The sequence below is a fragment of the Aethalodelphis obliquidens genome, unplaced genomic scaffold, assembly GCF_003676395.1.
Source record: "Aethalodelphis obliquidens isolate GAN/ISIS:26980383/991018 unplaced genomic scaffold, ASM367639v1 scaffold27, whole genome shotgun sequence".
Taxonomy (NCBI): domain Eukaryota; kingdom Metazoa; phylum Chordata; class Mammalia; order Artiodactyla; family Delphinidae; genus Aethalodelphis; species Aethalodelphis obliquidens.
This window is the reverse complement of record NW_020837971.1, coordinates 18,395,220-18,420,380: the sequence shown is the minus strand read 5'-3', so window position 1 is coordinate 18,420,380 and position 25,161 is coordinate 18,395,220. Positions and strand designations below refer to the sequence as shown.

At 42.7% G+C, this 25,161-nt stretch overlaps 1 protein-coding gene across 6 annotated transcripts in view; it reads left to right on the top strand.

Moving 5' to 3' along the window:
• The window catches only part of URGCP (upregulator of cell proliferation), a 93,339-nt gene that overhangs the window by 48,556 nt on the left and 19,622 nt on the right, over positions 1-25,161 (top strand). The window contains exon 1 of one of the 6 annotated variants that reach the window (XM_027124074.1): positions 10,942-11,627. The exons of the other annotated variants lie outside the window; for them this stretch is intronic. Coding sequence (XP_026979875.1) covers positions 11,614-11,627 — 14 coding nt within the window. The 5' untranslated portion in view covers positions 10,942-11,613. Of the gene's footprint in view, positions 1-10,941; positions 11,628-25,161 lie in introns of those variants that run through there. 6 annotated transcript variants of the gene reach the window in all.

Sequence of the window (25,161 nt, the reverse complement as noted above, 5' to 3'; positions counted from 1 at the left end):
ACAAACCTCTAGCTAGGTTCACCAAGAAGAAAAGAGAGAGGACCCAAATAAACAAAATAAGAAATGAAAGAGGAGAAATCACAACATATACCTCAGAAATACAAAAAAAATCATAAGAGAATACTATTGTTATATGCCAACAAATTGGACAACCTAGAAGAAATGGACAAGGTTCTAGAAATATATAGCCTACCAAAACTGAGTCAAGAAAAATCAGGTAATTTGAACAGGCCAATCACTAGAAGTGAAATAGATTCTGTAATAATAATAATAATAATAATAATAATAATAATAAGTCCCTACAAACAAAATTCAAGGACTGGACAACTTCTCTGGGGAATTCTACCAAACATACAAAGAATTTACACCTATCCTGCTCCAACTATTCCAGAAAATTGAAGAGGAGGGAACACTCCCAAATTTATTCTATGAAGCCACCATCACCCTGTTACCAAAACCAGACAAAGACACTAAAAAAACAAAAACAAAATAGAAAAGAAAAAGAAAATTATAGGTCAATATCTTGATGATTATAGAGGCAGATATATCACATTAACAAAAGGAAAGACAAAAAATATATGATCATCTCAATAGATGCAGAAAAACATTTGACAAAATTCAACATCTATTCTTGATTAAAAACTCACCAAAGTGGGTATAGAGGGAACATAATTCAACATAATAAAATCCATTTATGACAAACCCACAGCAAACATAATACTCAAGAGTGAAAAACTGAAAGCCTTTCTGCTAAATTCAGGAAAAATACAAGGATGCCCACTCTCACCACTTCTATTCAACTTCTACTGGAAGTCCTGGCCACAGAAATCAGACAAGAAAAAGAAATAAAATGAGTACAATTTGGAAGGGAAGAGGTAAAACTGTCACTATTTGCAGAGTACATGATACTCCATATAGAGAACCCTAAAGTGTCCACACAACTATTATTAGAATAAATGAATTCAGCAAGGTAGAAGGATGCAAGATTAATATGCAGAAATCTGTTACATTTCTTTACACTAACAATGAAATGTCAGAAAGAGACAGCCAAAAAAAAAAAAAAATCCCACTTAAAATCATGTCCAAAAAAATACAATACTTATTACTCATTACTTCACTGCCTTTGGGGACACAACTGTCAACAAGACAGCCAGCCTGGCCCTCGGGGGGCTCACCACCTGGTGGGGGAGGCAGAAGTGGAGATCCAGTCATTGCCGATGTGGTGAGTGCTGTGGGAAAGGACAGAGCATCACCTCACATGTACCAGCGGGTCCACAGTGGGCAGGGGGTGGCGAGGCCTCTCTGAGGAAGTTACTTCACTGCCTTAACCAAGGCAGTGAAGTAACTATACACTGAAGAGTCTAAAACATTGATAAAGGAAATGAAGACCATTCGAAGAAATGGAAAGATATCCCATGCTCTTGGATGGGAAGAACTAATATTGTTAAAATGGCCATACTATCCAAAGCAATCTACAGATTTAATGTGAGCCCTATCAAAATACCCATGATATTTTTCACAGAAATAGAACAAATAATCCTAAAATTTATTTGGAACAACAAAAGACGCAGAGTTGCCAAAGCAATCCTGAGGAAAGAGAATAAAGCCGGAGGCATAATCCTCTGGACTTCAGACTATACTACACAGCTCTAGTAATCAAAGCAGTGTGATATTGGTACAATAAGGGATATATGGATCAATGGAGCAGAATAGAGAGCCCAGAGATAAACCCACACACCTATGGTCAATTAATCTGTGACCAAAAAGGCAAGAATATACAACGGAGAAAAGACAGTCTCTTCAACAAGTGGTGTTGGGAAAGCTGGACAGCTACATGTAAATCAATGAAATGAGAACACTCCCTCACAGCATATACAAAAATAAACTCAAAATGGCTTAAAGACCTAAGTACAAGACATGATACCATAAAATTTCTAGAAGAGAATACAGGCATAAAATTCTCAAACATAAATAAATTGTAGCAAGGCAAAAAAATAAAAGCAAAAGTAAACGAACTGGACTACATCAAACTTAAAAGCTTTCGCACATCAACTAAATGAAAAGACAACCTACAGAATGGGAGAAATATTTGCAAATGTTGCAAGCAACAAGGAATTAATATGCAAAATATACAGACAGCTCATACAACTAAATATTAAAAAAAAAAACCCAAACAGCCCAATAAAAAAAATGGCAGAAGACCTAAATAGACATTTTTCCAAAGAAGACATACAGATGGGCAACATGAAAAGATGCTCACAATCGCTAATTATTAGAGAAATGTAAATCGAAATCACAATGGGTTATCACCTCACTCAGGTCAAAATGGCAATCATCAAAAAGTCTACAAATATCAACTGTTGGAGAGCATGTGGAGAAAAGGGAACCCTCCTACACTGTTGGTGGGAATGTAAATTGGTACAGCCACTATGAAGAACAGTGGAGGTTCCTTAAAAAACTAAATATAGAGCTATCATATAGCAGCCCCACTCCTGGGTAGATACCCAGAAAAGACAAAAACTATAATTCAAAAAGATACATGCACCCCATGCCAAGACATGGAAACAACCCAAGTGCCCATCAACAGACAATTGGCTTAAGAAAATGTGATATAGATACATATATATATATATATATATAAAAAATGGAATATTACTCAGCTATAAAGAATAATGAAATATTGCCATTTGTAGCAAAATGGGTGGACCTAGAGAATATTATACTTAGTGAAGTAAGTCACACAGAAAAAGACAAATATTGTATGCTATCAGTTACATGTGGAATATAAAAAATAATACAAATGAACCTATATACAAAACAGAAAGAGACTCACAGACATAGGAATACAAACTGATATTTACCAAAGGGGAAGGGGGGAGTGATAAATTAGGAGTATGGGATTAACAGATACAAACTACTCTACAGAGAATAGATAAGCAACGAAGATTTACTGCATACCACAGGGTACTATATTCAATATCTTGTAGTAACCTATAATGGAAAATAATCAGAAAAAATATATATAATATATATATAAATGAATATTATATATATGTAAATGAATATTATATATATATAAATGAATCACTTTGCTGTACACCTTAAACTAACACAATACTGTAAATCAAATATACTTCAATTATATATATGACAATATATTTGAGATTTTCTGGACTCTTTATTCTATTCCATTGTCCTATATGCCAGTACTACACTGTTTTGATCATTGTAGATTTGTAGTTAGTTTTCAAATCAGGATGTGTGAGTTCCAACTTTGTACTTTATTTTAAAATGGTTCTGATTATTCAGTGTTCCTTGAGATTCCTTATGAAGTTTAGGAATGATTATTCTATTACTGTACAAAATGCTTGGAATTTTCATAGGGATTTCATTGAATCTGTAGATTGCTTTGTTAGTACTGACATCTTAATATTAAGATTCCAATGTGAAAATGGGATGTCTTTCCATTTATATTTTCTTTAATGTTTTTCAATATTGTTTTGTTGTTTTCAGTGTTCACATGTTTTGCCTTTTTGGATAAATTTGTTTCTAAATATTTTTTCTTTTTGATGCTAACATAAACAGAATTGCTTTCTCAATTTCTTCTTAGTTATTACTCATTGTTAGTGTATGGAAATGCAGCTGACCTTTTCTTAACCTCTTGATTGAGTATGATTGACTTAAAAATGCCATATATGTCTGATGTATACAACTTGATCAGCTTGGAGATAAGTATACACCTGTGAAAACATCACCACAATCAAGGCCATAAACTTATGCATCACCTCCTAAAGTTTCCTCTCACTCCATTCATTTATTAATTTTATTATTTATTTATTTGTTTACTTATATATTTATCATACTTTTTTTTTTTTGCGGTACGTGGGCCTCTCACTGCTGTGGCCTCTCCCATTGCGGAGCACAGGCTCCAGACACACAGGCTCAGCAGCCATGGCTCACAGGCCCAGCCGCTCCGCGGCATGTGGGATCTTCCCGGACCGGGGCATGAACCCGCGTCCCCTGCATCGGCAGGCGGACTCTCAACCACTGCACCACCAGGGAAGCCCTATCATACATTTTTTTTTCTTTTGTGGTAAGAGCACTTAACGTAAGATCTACTTTCTTTGCAGATTAAGTATACCGTATATTAGTGTTAACTTAGGCCTTAAGTTGTGTAGCAGATCTCCAGAACCTACTCATTTTGTATAACTGAAACTTTGTGCCTTTTCACCAACCAACCCCTCTTTATTTTTCCCTCTTATCAGCCCCTGGTAACCAATATTCTATGCTCTGGTTCTGAATTTGATTAAATTCCTCATAAAAGTAGGATAATGTAATATTTGTCTTTTTATTTTTATTTTTGTGGCTGTGTCATGTCCTAGTTGCAGCATGTGGGATCTTTGTTGCGGCATGCTGGATCTTTCGTTTTGGCGCATGGGTTTCTCTCTAGTTGTGGTGTCCAGGCTTTAGAGAGCATGGGCTCAGTAGCTGTGGCACACAGGGTCCAGAGTACACGGGCTCAGTAGTTGCAGTGCACGGGCCTAGTTGACCCCGCGGCATGTGGGATCTTAGTTCCCTGACCAGGGATCAAACCTGCTTCCCCTCTGTTAGAAGGTGGGTTCTTAACCACTGGACCACCAGGGAAGTCCCAGGATTTGTCTTTCTGTGTCTGGTTATTTCACTTAGCATAACATCCTCCAGTTACATCCAGGTTGTTCCAAATGGCAGGATTTGCTGCTTTTTAAAGGCTAATATTCTGTATTTATATACCACATTTTCTTTGCCCATTCATCTATTGACAGTCATTTAGGCTGTGTCTATATCCTGATTATTGTGAATAATGTTGTAATGAATATGGGAGTTCAGATATCTCTTTGAGACTCTCACTTCAATACTTTTGGAGATATACCCAGAAGTGGGATTACTGGATCATAAGGTATTTCTATGTTTAGCTTTTTGAAGAACCTCCATAGGTTTTCCATGGTGGCTGTAAAAATTTACATACCCAGCCACAGTGTACAAGGCATCCCATTTCTCAACATCCTCACCAACATCCTCACCATCCTTGTTATCTTTTATTTTTATTTTTAATTTTTTTTGGTAATAGCCATTCTAACAGGTGTGAAGTGATATCTCATTTTTTAATTTATTTGCATTTCCCTGATAAACACCTTCTCATATGCCTGTTTGTATAATGGAAGACATTTGTTTGTCTTCTGGGAAACGTCTATTCAGGTTCTTTGCCCAATTTTTAACGGTTCCTTCTATATTTTGGGTATTAACCTCTTATCAGATATGTCTTTTGCAAATATTTCTTCCATTCCATAGTTTCCCTTTACATTTTATTTCTTTTGCTGTGCAGTAGCTTTTTAGTTTGATATAATTCCGCTTGTCTATTTTTGCTTTTGTTGCCTGAGGTCTTGATGTCATATCCAATAAATCATCACAAAGTCCAATATTTTGCTTTTTTCATGTTTTCTTCTAAGAGTTTTATGTATAAAGGTTTCATGTTTATTTCTTCAATGCATTTTGAGTTGATTTTTCTATATGGTGTGAGACAATGATCTAACTTCATTCTTTTGCATGTGTATATCCAGTTTTCCCATCACTGTTTATTGAAGAAACTATCCTTTCCCAATTTTGTATTATTTATTTATTTATCTTTTGGCTGCACCACCTGGCTTGTGGGATCTTAGTTCCCCAACCAGGGATTGAAACTTGACCCTCGGCAGTGAGAGCACAGAGTCCTAACCACTGGACTGCCAGGGAATTCCCAGTATTCTTGATACACTTCTCGAAGATCAGTTGACTGTAGATGTGTGGACTTATTTCTGAGCTCTCTACTATGTTCCATTGTTTTATTGCCAGTACCATAGCTTTGTAATATATTTTCAAATCAGGAAGTGTAATGCCTCCCGCTTTGTGCTTCTTGTGTAAAATTGCTTTGGACATACAGGGTCTTTTATGGTTCCAAGTGAATTCTAGGATTATTTTTTCTATTTCTGTAAAGAATGCCATTGGGATTTTGATAGGGATTGTATTAAAACTATAGATCACTTTGGGTAGTATGGATATTTTAACCATATTCTTTCAATCCATGAACATGGGATGTCCTTCCATTTATTTGTGTCTTCTTTAATTTCTTTCATCAATGTTTTATAGTTTTTAGTGTGCAAGTCTTTAACCTCCTTGATTAAGCTTATTCCTAAGTATTTTATTCTTTTTGATGCTATCATAAATGAGATTTTTTTTTTACTTTCCTTTTTGGATAGGTTTTTATTTGTGTATTGAAATGCAACTGATTTTTATGTTGCCTTTCATATCCTGCAAATTTACTGAATTCATATATTGGTTCTAACAGTTTTGGGTGGAGTCTTTAGGATGTTCTACATAGAAGATCATGTCATCTGCAAACAGAGATAATTTTACTTCTTCTTTTCTGATTTGGATGCCTTTTTTTTCCCCTTCTTATTTCTTAATTGCTCTTTCTAGGACTTATAGCACTATGTTGAACAGAAGTGGCAAAAGAGAGCATTCTTTTTTTTGGTTGTTGTTGTTTGTTTGTTTCTGATTTTAGGGAAAAACTTTTAGGCTTTCATCATTGTTCTGGGTTTTTCATATATGACCTTTATCATACTGAAGAAGTTTCCTTCTATTCCTAGTTTTAGTGTATTATGTTGTGAAAGATTGTCGAATTTTGTCAAATGTTTTTTTTTTTCTGCATGAATTGAGATGATCATGTGGTGTTTTTTCCCTCACCATATTAATGTGATATATTACATTGATAGATTTTCATGTGTTGAAGCATCCTTGCATTCCAGGAATAAATCCACTTGGTTATGATGTATAATCCTTTTCTATGTTTCTGTGTTCTGTTTGCTAGTATTTTGTTGAGGATTTTTGTATCAATATTCATAAGGGATATTGATCTGTAGTTTTCTTATAGTTTCTTTGTCAGGCTTTGGTATCAGGGTAATATTGACTCATGAAATCAGAGGTGCTCTTTAACATTTTGGAAGAGTTAGAGAAGTATTTGACTTAGTTCTTTAAATATTTGGTGAAATACACCAGTGAAGCCACCTGGTCCACAGTTTTCTTTGTTGGGAGGTTTCTTGACTACCAACTCAAAGTCATTACTTGTTGTAGATTCATTCAGATTTTTTCTTTCTTCATTATTGAGTTATAGTTGATAGTGTGTTTCCAGGAAATTATTTTTTTTCATTTAGGTTATCCAGTTGGTTGGTGTACACCTGTTATAATGTTCTCTTAAAATTATTTTTGTTTCTGTAAAATCAGTAGTAATGTCCTCACATTTATTTCTGATTTTAGTAATTTGAGTCTTCCCTCCTTTTTTCTTAGTGAGTTGAGCGAAAGATTTGTTAATTTTGCTGATCTTTTCGAAGAATCAACTTTTTACTTCATTGATTTTTCTCTATTGTTTATCCTCTAGTGTATTTTTTCTCTGCTCTAAACTTTAATGTTTCCTTCATTTTGCTAGCTTTGAGTTTGGTTTGCCTTCATTTTGTTGTTGTTGCTGTTGTTCCTTAAGACATAGAGTTAGGTTATTAATTTGAGATCTTTCTTCGTCTTTAACATAGATGTTTACAGGTATAAAATTCTCTCTTAGCCTTGACTTTGCTGCATCACATAAGCTTTGATATATTGTGGTTTTATTTTTAGCAAGGTATTTTGTAATTTCCCTTATGATTTATTCTTTAATCCATTGGATTTTTAAGAGTGTGTTAATTTCCACATATTTGTGAATTTTCTGGTTTTCCTTCTTTTTTGGTATCTAGTTTTATTCCACTGTGATCAGAAAAGTAACTTTGTAGTATCTTTAAAGATCTTTAAAGATGATTTAAGTCTCTTAAAATTTATTAAGACTTGTTTTGTGGCCTAATGTATGGTCTATTCCAAACAATGTACCATGTGCACTTGAGAAGAATGTGTACTCTACTGTTATTGAGTGGAGTGTTCTGTATATGTCTGTGTGGACTGACATAACAGTAAACAAAGTATGTTGCAGCCACCAAGCCATCAGCCCCTGCAGCCGTCCCAGACTGTGTACCCCGAGGAAATTCAGGATCGTTAAAAACAGGATACTGGCCTTAGATAGTTAAGGTGAATGTCAAAGGAATGATTTCAATGAGTCCGTAGTTTTGCATCTTGCCGTACATAGAAAAGTGCTAAATTCATTAACTTGAGATGTCTGGATTTTCTTTAATTAACAGTAATCTTTTGATGTTCCAACTACCTGGTTTTTGTTGCAAAACTTCTATGTATCCTGGTTCCTCCCTTACCCTTTCAGAGCAGCCCCTCAGAGCTATCTGAGAGGCTGTCTTCTGGGCTTAAGTCCTCAGAAAGTCCTAATAGAACACAATTGTCAGCTTTTAGGATGTGCATTTTTTTCAGTTGACATCTGTTAGGTACAATTGACTTGTAGTATTGTTTAGGTTCTCTATTTTCTTATTGATCTTTTGTCTGGTTCTCCTATCTACTATTGAAAATGATTATTGAAGTATTCAACTATTTTTGTGGAATGATTTTTCCCTTCAATTCTGTGAATGTTTGCTTCATTATATTTGGGGGCTCTTTTTGGTACATACATGTTTATAATTGTCTTGTTGGATTAACTTTTGTTTAATATATAATGTCTTTCTTTATCTCTTGTAAGTTTTTAAACTGAAGTCTATTTTGTCTGAATTAGTATAGCCTACCCAGCTTTCTTTTGGTTAATATTTACAGGGAATATGTTTCCATCCTTTCACTTTCAATCTTCTGTCTTTAGAGCTAAAGTGAGTCTCTTATAGACTGTATATATTTGGATCATTTTTCTAATCCATTCTGCCTATCTCTGCCTTTTGATCAGACAGTTTAATCTATTTACGTTTAAAGTAACTACCCTTAAGGAGGAACTTACTACTGTCACTTTGCTGCTTAATAAAAAAGTCTTACAGTATTTGTCTCTATTACTGCCTTCTTTTGTGTTCACCTGATTTTTTTTTGTAATGACATGTTTTACTCTACTAATCCTATACATTTCTGTTTCCCCTTCATGTTATTAATGTCACAAATTATACCTTTATACGTTGTGTGTCCAATAATATAGATTTATAACTTATAAGTATTTTAGTGCATTTGTCCTTTCGGTCCTGTTGGAAATAAAAAAGTGGAGTTGCTACCAAAATTAAAGTAACGCTGCCTTTTATATTGCCCATGTATTTCTTTGTCAGATCTTTCCATCTTCATACTGCTGTGAGTTACTGTCTAGCATCCTTTCCTTTCAAACTGAAGGACTACCTTTACCATTTCTTACAGGCCAGGTAGTATACAAATAAGGTCTGCTCTGCTCCCTCCAGTTCAAGGTGACAGGAATGTGGGGACTGGGAAACAGGATGCTACCTTCTCAAGAACAAGACCACTGCCACACTGGGGAAGGAGTGGGGCGATGGCAAGTGAAAATGCCACAAAACTTTGCTGTCATTTTTAGGATGGCTTTTTCTTGCTTGAATGTTTGCTTGGTTGCTGTAAACCTTTAACTTTTTTAGAGACACTACAAAATGAGTTCAGACAGCTTCTGGTTGTTTTCTTCATGTTTCCGTGGGAAAAGGTGAGCTTGGAACTTCCTAGTCTGCCATTTTGCCAAAATACTGTTTTTTAACCTATCAAATTTGCAGTGATAAAGAAACTGTGAAATTTATTGAGACTTTTGGCAAACTTTTGGCAAACACTATCATCAGTGTTGGTGACCGTGCTGGGACAGCAGTCTCTATGTGTGTGTATATATACGTGTGTGTATACGTATACATGTATGTATATATATAAGTATATGTATATTAGTATATATGTGTTTGTGTATGTGTGTATAAGTATACAAACACATACAGAGATTATATATGTATCTGAAAAGACTTAAAATACTAGTATCATCTGACTCCTGGGAACTCAGCTTAAGGAAATACTCATGGATGTATATGGGGAGTTTTGGCTATAAGAATATTTACTGTCCACATTCTTTATAATAATGAAACACTGGCAGCAAAATTTTGTCTAATAATAGGGGTTGGTTAAAACATATGATGGTCCACCATGCAGTGAAATGCTACATACCTAGTAAAACTCATATTGAGGAAGAATAATTTCATTGAATTAACACTATTCATTATTTCAAAACATGTTTTAAAACCAACAGCTTATTTTTAAAAAGTATCTGACCTCCCCCACTCCAATGGCAGTCATTACTGCCTTGAATCAGGCCTTTTAGCAGTTGCCCACTCCCCAAACTCTTCCTTAACCCTGGTCCTCTTAGATTTATACCTACTTTGGGTCTCACAAACCCCCGTGGCTTTACTTATCAGCTCACATTTACAGAGCATTATCTTCTGAACTCAAGGCGGCAATTCTGAGATTCCATTTTACCGAAGGAAAGAAGGATGTGATGGATTCCCAGGAGGTTAAGAGGCCATTTACCAGGCAATGTATTAATCACTCTACAAATATTAACTCATTCAGTCCTCAGAGAGAGGAAGGGACCTATTATCCTCATTTTTCAACTGAGGAAACTACAGCCCTGGGAAGCTTCTATCTTGCCTGAGCTTCCAGAGCTGGTAATTGGTAAGAGTTCAGATTTCAACCCAGGTAGTCTGGCTCCAGAGCCAAGGCTTTCAGTCACAGCTTTACTGTCTCTTGTTCTTATTAGTAGTAAAAATAATAATGATTATTAATAATATTTAATATAACACAGAAATGTGATCAACAGTGGTTTTCATTATCCAGAGCTTTTTAAGTGTTTTTACTTACAAGAGCTCACTTATCTCTGGAAACTCATTTTGCCGAGACAGGAACTGAGGCTCAAGTACCCATCGCTGATGCTGTGAAACCCACCGCAGGAATTACAGACTCATTATTATTGGTAAATAGTATAATGTAAAGGATAATAAAAAGTGCCTCCACAGTCCTTAGGGCTTCACAGTGTGATCTGACACACCTTTTACAATGTGTAACCGGCTCTGAGAGGCCAGCAACGCGGGCAAGGCAGCACACCAAGTAAGATAAAGCAAAGTTATCGTTTTGCTTACTAATAATAACGCCTCGTCCTCCAGAGCTAAAGAAAAGGCTTTTCTTAAGGAAATCAAACTCATACCGCAGGGAGGTGGTGACTTCACCTGGGTCCTGCAGCTGCTTCGTGGCCCCGGGGCAGTTTCTCCGCTGGTGCGGCACCGAAGGCGCCTCCCGGGAGTCCCGGCCTGCGGGCACCTGGGCACCTGGGCAGGTGGGCGGGTCCGGGCTGCGGGTCGCGGACCGCCCCCGTCCCCGGTGCCAGCCCCGTGCCGCCCGCGCCCCCGCCGCCCCCAGGCCGCTCCAGGCCGACCCCGGGCCCCCTCCCCGAGTCTCCACCGCCCCGCACGCTCGGAGCCGATACCCGGCCTCACTCTCCGCCGGCTCCGGGCCCACTCACACCCGTCTCCGGCTGACCCGGGGCCCTCCCCGCGCCCCCGCCGCCTGGAGCTGCCCGGGCGGGCGGCCGGCGGCCGGTGCGAGGCCCCTCCCCGGCGGAGTCGCTCAGCTCGGAGGAAGCGGAGGCGGCGGCAGCGCCGAGATCTCGCCGCGCTCATGGCGTCGCCCGGGTGAGTGCGGCGCTCGCGGCCGCGCCGGGGTGGGGGGGGTTGCGGGGTGGGGGCTGCGGGCCGCCGCTGGCGGCCTTCCCCGGCCTGCGGCCCCGGACCCCCGTCCGCTCGCTCGCCCGCCAGGCCCCGCGGCCCTCTCCCGCCGACCTCGGGCGGAGGCGGCCCGGGCGGGGGCGGGCTGGGGGCGCGGGCTGAGGATCTCGGCTCCGGGGGCGGGCTCCGGGGCCCGGGGCGCGGAGGCCGTTGGTGGGGGGCGGGCGGAGCGGGAGGGCGTGCGGGAGCGGCAGCCCCCCACCTCCCAGCGGCGCCCCCGGCCTGGAGCCGCGGCGTCTGGTGCTCGCCCGGCGTCTGCCGCCCTGCCTTCCGCATCTGTTTTCTCCGCTTGCTCGCGTTGGAGTTGATGCTGGGTTCTCACCGCCGTCGGGATGCAGCCTGGATGTCCCCGAACGTCCGGAGCAGGGGCCGGGGCAGACCCTGCCTCGGCCTGGTCCGGGCCTCCAGCTTGGGCTGGGCCGCGGGCCCGGGTACAGTGGCTGCCCCTGTTCTGACATCACCTCCATTCCACTGTCTTGGTGTGAAAATGTTCTTTCTTTTAGGAAATGATGGTGACCTACTGAGTTTGTAATTTAAAAAAAAAAATTTTTTTTGCAAAATAAAACCTCAGCAATTCATTATGATTACTTTTTGTTTTGGTAATTTAGTCGTGAAAGCTGGGAATGACAAGAGTTAATGCAACAGCTACGTTTCACAGAGGAGGAAAATTAGTCTCAAGGTCATTGCTTTAGTTGGTAACAGGCTTCATTTGACTGCTGTCCACCATTCAGTGTGTCTCAGACCTAGTGGTTATGGTAGCAATTCGCTGCACATCCTTGCACATCACAGAGGGCTTTTACTGGTGCACGGGGTGGGGTCGGGGGAATGGTGGGCTGAGAGGCAGAGAAGATGGATATCAGGCCCCTTACAGGTAAGGGAAGTTCACTAGAGTGAACTGGTTCAGTGCAGTGGGCCTTGATAGAGCAAGCTGGGTTTTGACTCCAGCCAAGTCATGGGCATTTCCCATCTACCTGCTGTCTTTCTAGGTTTAGGGAGGAGCAGTCAGAAGTACGCAGTACTTTGAGCTTGTAATTAGAATAAACAGCTCATCCCTCAGAAGGCCAGGCTGTCACCCAGAGGTTCAAGGTCCCACTGGGTTCCTGGCCCTCGTGTCAGGAAAGGGTGAGGCAGGGCGCATCGGAGGCAGTAGTGGGTGGCTGAGCCTGTGTGGGGCTGCCGTGAAGCCTTTAAAAAGTGATGGTGCATTGGGCAGCCCAGCCCACTGCATTAAGTCAGAGGTGGACTTAATGCTCGGCTGGTGTGCCCTTCTGTGGGCCAGTAGTCCCTAAACTGTGTCTCTGTGGAAGGTCATGTAAGTGCAGATTTGATATTTGCAGTCCTGACTATTTCTGAGGGATCTCATGAGTCTGCAGTTGGTACTTATTTCTGAGGGGTACCCATTGCAAAGCTGAGGTCACAGCGTTTTTAGTATACTTTATGTCGTTTCATGGCACGAACTATGTACTTATTATGGTATATACAAATTTGGGGACAGTCTTTGTCTCCATATGTCCGCAGGCTTTGCTGGTAGACCAGAGTCTAGCCAGGGAGACTTGGTTTCCTAAGCTTCTTTGGCCTCTCCAAGTCAGCAGACATTCAGCCTAGAAGACTAGGTGCTGCAGGAATAAGTCCAGAGATTCAGGGCAGGGATGGGAGGGGAGCCGTGATTTGTGCTGGACTGTTAACGGAGGAGCCTCCAAATCTGGTGTTCTTTTCTAAGTGACAATTTCCGTAAGAGAGTTGAGAAGGAAAGAAGGAATTCTGACAATTTTTGAGGAGCTTACCAATGTGCTAGGCCTTATGGAAAAGAAAAGGACAAGAATGAAGGCATCAAAGGAAAAGATATATTTGAGATGACTCACAGCCCAGTGTGTTTGGAATTAAGGAGAGACAAGGCCAGAGATGGAGGCAGGGCCAGACTACAGGACCTGGCCTCCTTTTGTGGGCTTACTGCCCACTGTTCACTGAAGGATATTTGTCATCAGGCTCTTGGGGAATCCATGTGACAGCAGTATGGAAGAGGCGGAGGGGACGGGAGATGGAGCTCATCAGCCTGCTACCGCTCTCAGCCTGCTACCGTCTACCCTCTTCTGCGGGCCTCCACTCCTTATGGCCCCCATCTCTTCTTTACTCTGCCTGCTTCTTCATTCTTGGGGTTACCTTGGGTTCCGTAGCCCATCTCTGCTAATTCCTACCTAGCACACGTTCTCTGCATGATTGCATCCATTTCTGCAGCTTTAAATGTCCAAATCAGAGGTTCTTAACCTGGGGTACACGATTGGGTGGGCTTCCAGGGTCCTGCATTCCCTGAAGCCGTATGCAGCATTGGGGTCCGTGTGCATTTTCCGGGGACCAAGGTCTATAGTCTTCATCATCTGCAGCCTGCCTCGAAGGGCCTCCTAGCCATAGCAAGTTTACAGTCATCCATCCATACCCACCTAGAGAGAGAGCAAACCTAGTTAACTGTGCAAAATATATATTTTTTTCAGATTGTTAATGGTAGATAATTTGAAAAACAAAAAAGTATAAAACAGAATAAAAATCAAGTGTAGTCTGACTTTCTGTAGACCGCCACTTGAAACATTTTGGGGTCTTTTAAATTAGGCCATTATTTTTATCAGAGAGACATCCTTACAGATACAATTAGAGTCCCCCCCGCTACACCCCAACCTCCCTGCCTATCTTAGTTAGGCAGGTATCTCGACAGACATTTTCTATTGCATTTACATGTTATATTTGTTCTTTGCTCTGTTTTTCCCCCAGATTTTTTTTTTTTTTTTTGCGGTACACGGGCCTCTCACTGTTGTGGCCTCTCCCGCTGCGGAGCACAGGCTCCGGACGCGCAGGCTCAGCGGCCATGGCTCACGGGCCCAGCCGCTCCGCGGCATGTGGGAGCTTCCCAGACCAGGGCACGAACCCGTGTCCCCTGCATCGGCAGGCGGACTCTCAACCACTGTGCCACCAGGGAAGCCCCTCCCCCAGATTTTTAAATTTATTATTTTACACATAACGTAAAATTTGCCACCTTAAGCACTTATTTGCGCCTTTTTTACATAAATGGACTCATGCTGTTCTGCAGCAGGCTTTATTCACCCAGCAATATGCTTTGAAATGCTTTTCACGTGAGAACAAAGAACAGATCTACCTAAAACTTGACATTTATATAATATTCTGGGTCATGGTTATGTTATTTAGTTAAGAATGTTTTCAGTTTTCTTTGTAAGATAATGCTGCGCACTTGGTGTCTCCCTCTGGACACGCGCAAGTGGTTTTCTGAAGTAGGTACAAAGAACTGTGGTCAGAGGGCCAGCCCATTTTTTTAGCTCATACTACCAAAGTATGCTTATGAATGATTGTACCACCTTCCCCTTCCACCACCACATTTTAAGGGCTCTCTCCACCTCCCAACATGTGATGACATCGGACTTTAAAAGTTTTGCCTGTCTGGTGGAATTATTGAGTCAAGAAATAGGAAGCTAATGGCATCTTTATTCACCCCATGTTCAAAGATAGAAACTTGCTCCCTGACTCCTATATTCCTTCAGAAATAGTCAGTCCTCATTTCTTTGATCCGGTTGCGAACATCGAATTCTAACCATCCATATCCTTAAGTAAACTCTTACCTTCAGGTTTTTGTTTCAGAAAATGTGGTCATTGTAGCACTTAAGTAGTCTCTGCACTGGGCCAGGTGTGATGTAATGAGACCTGTCCTGGAGTCAAAGTATGGGAGGCAAGGAGCCCCACCAAGCACCTCACCTGCCTTCCTGGCCACTCCCTCAGGATTCATCTCCCCTGGAACTGAAAGCACTCCCAGTAACATCCACTGGACATTTCAAAGTACCCTGGACTGAACTGCAACCTTTCGTCTTCCCTGTCCAGGAAGATTCTCTCCCAACACCAACATTTTGTGGGGAAGGAAAGGATCCTGGGCTTCCCCTTCTGGGAAGGGCTCAGCTTTCCCGCTGAAGCCTAGCCTGGTCCAAGTGGGCCACAAGAGCTCCAAGCTCTTCACAGTGGGTGGAGGATGGGTCCTCTAGCCAGGCCAGGGGTGGGGAGGAAGAGGCCCACAGATCACACAGTGGGGAGGAGACACTGAGCAAGTCGGGCAAGGTATGTAACTGCTCCTGGGTGAGGTCCAGCCAGGAGCCCTTGGCCTCTGCTCAGGAGCTGCTGTGGCTTCCAGAGAACACACATGGCTTTGCCAGCGGGATGCAGACTCTGCTCTTCCCCAGTAGATCTGGGGTTGCCCATTGAGCCAGCAACCACGCCAGTGTGTCCCTACTGGAGAAAACGAGAGAACTGGGAGGGGTGTTGTAGCTGAACCATCCCTGGCTCTGCAGAGCGGCTCACCAAAGCCCACTTACCTCCTTGTAGGTGGCAGATGTGCCACTGCTTCATCAGATGGAGTGCCGTGTGGCGAACCTGGCCCCCAGCTCAAGGAGAGCCTCTTCTTATCCACAACCAGGAGCCCCTGGCAGGGGCTTTCCAGTCCAAGGGAATGCTCTTTTAAATTTAGATCCCGCCTACTTCCAAAGACTGTATTGTTAGGCCCTGTTCTAAGTGCTTTTGCTTATGATATGTTATTGAATCTTCGCGACAACGCTGTAGTAAGTCCTGTTATTATCCGTATTGTATGGGTGAGGAAATCGAGGCCCACCCAAGCAGTTTAAGGTAGAACTTGATGCAAAATGACCCCATTATGAATAGTCGGTTTAAATTTGGTTACTGAGGCACAACAAAAATGTTGGACTCAGTACTTGGTTCTGATCTCAAAGCACGTGCACTGTGTCTCCGGCACGCTCGGGATGAAACTGGAGTAAGAATGTGTTCACTTGGTTTGTCTGTGTTAGCAGAGTGGTTGTCCTTTCAATTATGCTTTTACGAACTATGGCTGAATATGGAATAACTTAGACGCGCTCTTTCTTTTAAAGAAGAATTCCCTCCGGGAGGCTATATATTCTGAGCGAGACCACCTGCATGTAGTTCAGAAGTGGTGGCTCTGTCCCAGATTCTCTGCGTTGTAACTTTTTATAAAATTGTTAGTTGCCTTACTTTTAAAAACAAGTAATATATGCATATGGTAAAAAGTTCAAAAGGTATAAAAGGAACATAAATGAAATCTCAGGCACCTTGCCCCCTGTTCCTGTCCGAGAAACTGGCATCCTCCTTAGAGAAGCATCCTCCCGGGAGGCAGGGCACAGTGTGGATTGGTGTCCTCCTCCTTGTTCTGTTTTAAACCCAGAATGCCTTTTGGAGATGTCTTTTGTTACTTTGTTTCTGTTTAGATTCTTGGTTCCTTCTCATGGATTTGTAGATCTTTGTACGTTGAGAAAACTGACTTTCATTGTTTGTGTTACAAATGCTTCTCCTTTGTTATTTACCTTTTGACTGTATGAAGCCTTCCCTGCTCTGAGATCTTTGTTTTAAGTCTTTAATATTTCTTTCAGTGCATTTTTGGTTTCATTTTCTAATTTACCTCTTAGATCCAGGTCGTTTTCATTTTGGTGAAAGGAGTAGTAGGGATTTACCTTTATTTTTTCCATGTTGTTGTAATTGAATAATCACCAGACGCTTAGAGCTGCCTGGATCAGGGACAAAATTCCCACCTGTATTTGGGCCTGTTTCTGGGCTCTTCTCTTACTGAGCTCTGTCTATTCATGAACCAGTGCTACAGCCTTAACTTACTGTGGCTTGTACTATGTTTTGCTGTCTCGCAGGTTTTGTCCGCCTTCATTCCTGGTCTTTTTCAGAATTTTCCTGATTATTATTGCACAAATATTTCTGAATAGAATCAGCTCCCCTGTTTTCAAACCTAAATTCACTTATTGGTTAATTTAGGGAGAATCGACTTTAAAATTATAGTGAGCCTTTCTTTCCCCAAAGGATATGGCTTTGTCCGAGTCTTTTATATTCTTTAGTATTTAGAAATTCTTTTCATATAGATGTTGCACATTTATATGTGTATTCTTAAATTTTTTCTTGTTGTTACTCTAAATGGGAGTCTTCCTTTCACATCGCTAAACTTGTTTGTATATAAGAAGGCAATTGGGTTTTTAAAAAAAATGTTTTGTATGTCCCCAGCTTACTGAATTCTCTCATTGCTCACAGCAGTTTTCCAGTTGATCTCTTAGTTCTTCCACATCACCATTTCTTTCTGTTATCATGGATAAATATAGCAAGGTGCTTCTGCCTTTGTTGTGGGCAGACTGTGTGTCTGAAGGAAGGGAGCCAACAGTGGTCTTTTGGATACATTGTGGAGCGCTGCCTTCCCTAAGCGGCCCCAGCCCTTTGCGGCCCCTGTGCCGCTCAGCATCTCCACGGAGGCCGTCCACGGGTCTTGGGCCACAACACGAGCACTAGCTTGCTCGGGGTCCCGTCATGCGCATCCACAGACTTCCCGTTCGAGACAGCGGCGGCTCTACTGAACCTGAGCATTTGGAGGTTTCCTGGACTGTCTTTCTCACACACTCTGTCCAGTCCTTCACAGAGACTTTCAGAGCCCAGCCCTGTGTTGTCGCCTCTGGTGCCACCACCCAGGTCTGGTCTTTGTCACCTCTAATCTGTTCTCAACATCAAACAGGCATGCCGACTTGCATGCAGCCCATTCTCCAGAATAAAAGCCAGAAAGTTCGGTCTTACCCGGCCTCTTCTACCGCCTGCGTCCCGCTCACTCCATAACAGCTGCACCGGCCTCCCCCTGCCCCGACCCCTGAGCCCCTCCTGGCCTGCATGGCACCTGGAACGCTCTCCCCAGGGGGCCGTGTGGCTTACGCCCTCCTCTCCTACCAAGCCTGCCCTTGCATGTCCCCTTCTCCGGGAGGCCCACCCTGACCTAATTACAGCAGTCTGTGCCCCCATTCACCACATGCCCGGTACCCTGATCCTAGTCTACACTTTCTTTCTTTCTTCCAGAGCACTTAATGCCTCCCAGTGTATCTTCTATTTAAAACTTTCAAAAATTGTTTCTTGTCAGTTTCCCCCCGCTCACTGAATGTAAGCTAAGAGCAGAGACATTTATGTCCTTCGCCGATATATCCCAAACTCCTAGAAAAGTTCCTAGCGGGAAATAAATGTGTGGATAAATCCAAGAGAACACTGCCTTATATAAACTTGCTTCACATGTGTAAGTCTCTCTGGGTCCCTATAGCAACCTGATTAGGTGTGCAGGACAGGGGTGGCCAGCTTTGTTTTAAAGATTAACATACCTGTATTTTGTAGAGTTCATGTAATGAGTGTTCATAGTATCTCTCCAGCCTAACCCTAGTATAAACTCCTGGAGGACTGGGGCAGCATTTTAGAGCTGTTTCCTCTTGTATGGTGAACCTACATGGCACGAACCTGGGACCAAGACCTGTTGCTCATTACACTGATTCTCTCCTTGCAACACTCTTAGGTTGGGGTGTGGCAATGATTATTGCCCCAGGATCCTGCTGGAGGGGTAACAGCAGTAGGCAGGACACCTTTGCCTGACATGTGAGGGGTGTGTCCTTTCCCAGTGTGCTGCCTCTCCTGCCTTCAGGAAATTCTAGGTGCATAAAAGCAGGACTGCAGTGGGTCCCTCTGCCACGCTCCCTGCATGTGCCAGCACATTTCAGGGACTAAATGCCGGGCTTCACGGTGCTTGTCTATTACCTACGTTATAATAACTGACATCTACTTGTCCTCATGTGCTGTTTGATGGAAACTTTTCATGTATGTTTTCTTAGCCAGTCCCCACTGCTGCACAGTGAGTTTTAAACTTTTCAAAGCATGTGGTCACCTTGCAGAGGTGGGATGGCCCCTAGTTTTGGCTTCGATATTGTGGATGAATTGTGTTCCCTCCAAAACATATGTTGAAGTCCTAACCCCTAGTACTTGTGAATGTGATCTTTTTTGGAAATAGGTTCTTTGCAGACGTGATTACTTAATATAAGGTTGCACTTGCACTGGGTTAGGGTGGGCCCAAATCTAGTGACTAGTGCCCTTAAAAGAGGCAGAGAAGAGACACAGACATGGGACTTCCCTGGTGGTCCAGTGATAAAGAATCTGCCTTCCAATTCAGGGGACGTGGGCTCGATCCCTGGTCGGGGAACTAAGATCCCACATCCCGCGGGGCAGCTAAGCCTGCGTGCCACAACTACTGAGCCCATGTGCCTCAACTAGAGAGCCCATGTGCCGCAAACTACAGAGCCCACATGCTCTGAAGCCCATGAGCCACAACTAGAGAGAAGCTCACACGCCGCAACAAAGAGCCTGCACGCCACAACAAAAAGATCCCGCATGCCGCAACGAAGATCCCGCGTGCCACAACGAAGACCCAAAGCAGCCAAAAAAATAAATAATATTTTCAAAAAGAGTGATATGTGGACACATACAGGGGAGAACCCATGTCAAGAGAGGCAGAAACTAATACAGCTGTCAAGAGCCACACATACATTGTCTTCATTTGGTAGGGATGCTATAACAAAGGACCACAAACTGGGAGGCTTAAAGAAAACAGAAATCTTTTTTTCACAGTTCTGGATGCCAGGTGTCTGAAACTAAGGTGTCAGCAGAGTTGGTTCCTTTTCGAGGCTCTGGGGGAGAGTCTATCCCAAGCCTCTCTCCTACCCTTTTGGTGGCTGCCAGCAATCCTCAGTGTTCCTTCGATCGTAGATGCATCATTCCAATCTCCACTTCCATCGTCACATGTTCTTCTCCCTGTGTATCCAAATTTTCCTCTTATAAGAATACCATTCATTGCATTAGGGGCTCACCCTACCCCTGTATGACATGATCTTAATTTAACTAATTAGATCTGCAAAGACCTTATTCCAAATAAGGTCCCATTCATAGTAGGGAGTTAGGACCTGAACATATGTTATGGGGAAACACAGTTCAACCCACCAGGAGGGTTTGAAAAAGTTTATTACTAATTTAGTGAGGCTTTCTGGGTAGAGCAACTGGCCTCAGGTTTTGTTTTGTTTTTTGTTTTGTTTGGGGTGTTGTAATGGGGTGAGGGTCCCTAGCTAACACCAAAGAAAGGAGCCCTCAGGCTCTCTTGTCTGCTGGTCCAGATGTGGGGCAGGTCAGGAAGGGGAAGATCTTGAAAGCTATTAGCATCAAACAGCAAAAATTGGGTCAAACTATTATCCAAAGTTATTAATAATATACTGTCAACTACATTACGGTAAGCAACTGCCCCGTATTTAGTCTCCTTTTGTTAGATTTTCTGTGCCGGCTTGTTTTATTGGTGCCACCCAACGAAGGAGCCAGGTTTGTTGCTAGGGATTAGCCCTGCTCGCAAGGTTTGGACAGTTTATTCTTGGCCTTGAGGGGCACTGTCCAAGGAGTGCCCAACTCTGAGGTGGTGGCAGGCATCTCCCTTTCAGAGATGGGTCTCCTGAATCAGAGTCTCCAGGTATGAATAGGAAAGCTCCTCAGGTAATTCTGTTGTGCAATGGAAAAAGAGAATGAAGGACACCGAAAGTGTGCCTTGCCCTGTCTCCCAGGACTGACAGCCAGTGAGGCGGATGGCCTAGGGCTGTCAGGTTGTTGACTCTGCCTGCCAGACCTGAAGGGAGCCCTGTGCACACACCAGGCTGTCTGCTTCCTAACTTTGTGAGAAAGAACTGTTAGACACACTTGGCCCTCAGGGTGGCATTCCGATCGCTTCTTGCCCTGGAGAGAAGTCTGTGTGGGGAGGTGCCCCCAGAAGGGAAGCTGAGCCGTGATGCCACGGCACAGAGGCTACAGGCCTGGGCAGCATGGAGACCAGGAGCCCATGCCCGGGCCGGACCTCTGTGCTGGTGGCCCCCAGGCGGGGCCTGCGCTGGGTTCCACTTTTGGCTCTATGCCCTGGGGTCTTGCAAGGACCAACATGGGCCTCAGGAGAAGACCAAGATCTAAATAGCGCTTAATGAGGAAGTAAAACGGGGTGCAGAGAATGTAGTCCTATATATCGATTAATGCAATGAGCTACAGCAACATGAATAGGTCAGAAGTAGGAGGCGGGGGCGGGGGAGGATTGGTTAACATATTGAGTAATTGTTCAAAAGAGCAAAGGCATTTTCTTGGTACTTTTCTGTATATTTGTCTTATTTTTGGAATCAGAAAAAGACATTCGCAGTTTTCAAAAACTGCTTTGTAAAAGGCCGCTCTGCTCACGTCTGGGCCCATTGGAAGCACGGCTTGTTCTCACTCCCCTGGTCTTGTCTGCCTGTGGAGGCAAGAGCAGGCTTGGCAAGACTTGGAGTTGGCAGATGGCCTGTTTTTTATGGTTTTTGTAATTACCAGCTGTAATTATGTTACCTAGAACCTATCTGAGCCTTACAAATAATGAGCCGAAAGGGAACCAGAAGATTCACGTTCGGGTTCTGGCCCTGTGCTTCCTAGCTTGGTGATGCTGGGCTGCTTAGGCTGCCATAACAAAGGACCACAGACTGGGTAACTTAACATTTGTTTCTTGCAGTTCTGGAGGTTGGGAGTCCCAGATCACAGTGCAGGCAGATTCAGTTTCTCCTGAGCTGTCTCTCCCTGGCTTGTAGATGGCCACTGTCTCACTGTGTCCTCACCTGGCCTTTTCCTGTGCACCTGCAGAGAGAGAGCAAGCTCTTGGGGGTCTCCTCCTCTCATAGGACACCCGTCGCATCAGATCAGGGCCTTACCTTTGTGACCTCATTCAACCTTAATTACTCCCTTAAAGGCCATATATGCAAAAGGGTTTCAACATAGGAATTTGAGGGGACACAATTCAGGCCATACAGGTATTGAAAGCAGAGTTGTAAATTAAAAAGCATTGCACAAAGGTGACGTTCTATTGCTGTTCTCTCTTGCAAGACTTGGCTCTGCTTCCAGTTTATAACACAGAGACTCAAATAGGTGTGAACTTTGTTGGCAAGAATCAAGAACAGATTTATATGTATATTTTCAGAAATTAGCACAAACTCAGGGTTGTCCCTGTGATAATTTCACTCTTGTTTTCTACTTTCTTGCATGGAAAATATAGGGTTGGAGTTAAGCTCCTCTCCTGGGAAATTCTGGCGAGTGTGTCCTGAGAGCCTGTGTGCAGTGGGAAGAGGCCGGGCAACGCCCTGGGTATAACTACCTGTCCTCTGCCCTTTTCTTACCTGGGTCTCAGCACAGGGCTCCATGCCACCACCAGGCCGGGCCTGCTTCTTCCCCACTGGGAAACTATTTTTAACCAGTCATGTTTTCTTTTTTTAAGGTTACCTTCTTTTCTTATTACAAAAGCAATATATGTTCTTTGCAGAAAAATGAAGAGAAGACAATGAAAAGTCCCATTTTTATCAGCATCAGGGTCAGATTAAGTCAGAGAGCTGCCTAGTCCTCTGCACTGATAAAGTGGCTAAAACAGCCGTGAACACAGTGACCACTGAGGTTACTGGAACTCCCTTCAGAGAGGGCTGAGGATGAGACCTTCGGGGAACATGCTGGAATAACAACCAAGCGTCCTGAAATCCTTCTTTCCTCTAGGAGGGTGGATTTGATTAACACAAAACAGTTCTTCTGCTGATGAATTAACTGGAACTGGATTGCTTGTCTCTGAGGGGGCCTGCCACAAACTAAAGTTTAAACCTGTACACTCTTGGAAGAACATTGGTTTGAAGGGGTGGCAGATGACCAAGTTTTCTTGGGGCACACACATATCTGATTCTGGCCCTGACCCAGACTAACAGCATTACTTTAATGGCTCATTTCGTTTTATTAAATCAATACATGCCTCTTCTATTTAAAAAATTCAAATAAGACAAAATAAATGGATATCATACTACCCAGAAATAACTAACCACTATTAATTTTAAAACATTTTATTTGGACATAATTTCTACTTAGAGAGAAATTACAAAATTAAAAAGGCCCCTTATACAGAATCTCCTATTCTTAACATTTTAGCTCATTTACCATTCTCATTTATCATTCTTTCTCTCTTGCTGTCTCTCTCCATGCGTATGCATGTGTATACACACACACACATAAATACACATGTATATAATTATTCTCTTAACCATTAGAGAGTAACTTGCATACATCATCACCCTTTATCCCTAAATCCTTCAGTGTCTTATTTCCTAAGAATAGAGATATTCTCTCACATAACCACAGTACAGTTATCAACATCAGTAAATGTGACATTGACAGCACCTATATTTCAATTTAGTCAGTAGACCCCAAAATGTCTCCTTCTAGTTCAGGATCTAGTCTAGGCTTAGGTATTGCATTTTTTCTTGTCTCTTTAGCACCCTTAATCTGGAACATTTCCTCGATCTTTTTTTTTTTTTCTTTTGTGACATTCATACTTTGAGATAATAATATTGTTCTCCCCCTATGGCATAACATTTCATTTTGGGTTTGTCCTTATGATGAGATCAGGGTTCTACATCCTCAGCCAGAATGCTGTATAGGTGATGATGTGTCCTTCCTCAGGGTACCACAGCTGGGGGCACACATAGCCATCTGTCCCCATGGTCACTGGCTTTGATTACCCAGCCAAGTATAACTGCTAGGTTTTATTTTTCTCCTAGCACCTAATAAGCAATCTGTGAGGAAACATGTTGAGCCTGGGCAAGTATCTTGCTCCTTGTCAACATTTTCCTGCAAGAATTGGCATTCATTGGTGTTGCTAGCTTGCACCATTCTTGATTAGGATGATTCTGAAAGTGATGCTGCGCCAGCTGCAGCACCCTTCACATTAGCATTCTCTGATGAACAAGAGCCCTCATCCCCCCCCCCCGTTTGTTTATCTGTTTGTTATCTGTACGGGCTCATTAATACCTGTTTTTCAATGGTGTTAAATTAATTACTGTATTTAATTATATTCATGCCCAAATTGACTCACACTTGGTAGTGGGAGCCCCTTCAAGCTGGCTCCTGTGTCCTGTGACATGCCCCGGCATTTTCTTTTTTTGAGCACGTCCTAATTTTCTGAAATAAGATGCTCAGGCTCATCTTGTTCTTTTGCTGCTCCAGCCCCGGAATCTGTAATTTCTCCAAGGAGACCTGGTGTCTGTTAGTGTGGAATGATATGAAAGGGTGCTTGGTATGCTCACTGGTACTATAGTGTCTTTGCTTCGTGGCCCTTTCAGTGGACAGAGCTAGGAAATGTATGCACGTTTACACAAATGGATACACATGTGTACAACAAGCATGCATATAGAAATCACGAGTACACACCAGTACCTCCAGTTCCAGTGTACCTCTGTGAATTCCTTTTCTAACTTCCTCCATTCATTATTTTTACACCCTTTCTTCAACAATGGAACCCTGACTTCTGATGAAATCAACACATTTACTCATTCCTATGATATATCTAAAATAGTTTATTCTTAAATAGACTATACTTATCAAGCCTACTTAAATTAATTCAGGGGGCTTCCCTGGTGGCGCAGTGGTTGAGAGTCCGCCTGCCGATGCAGGGGACACGGGTTCGTGCCCCGGTCCGGGAAGATCCCACATGCCGCGG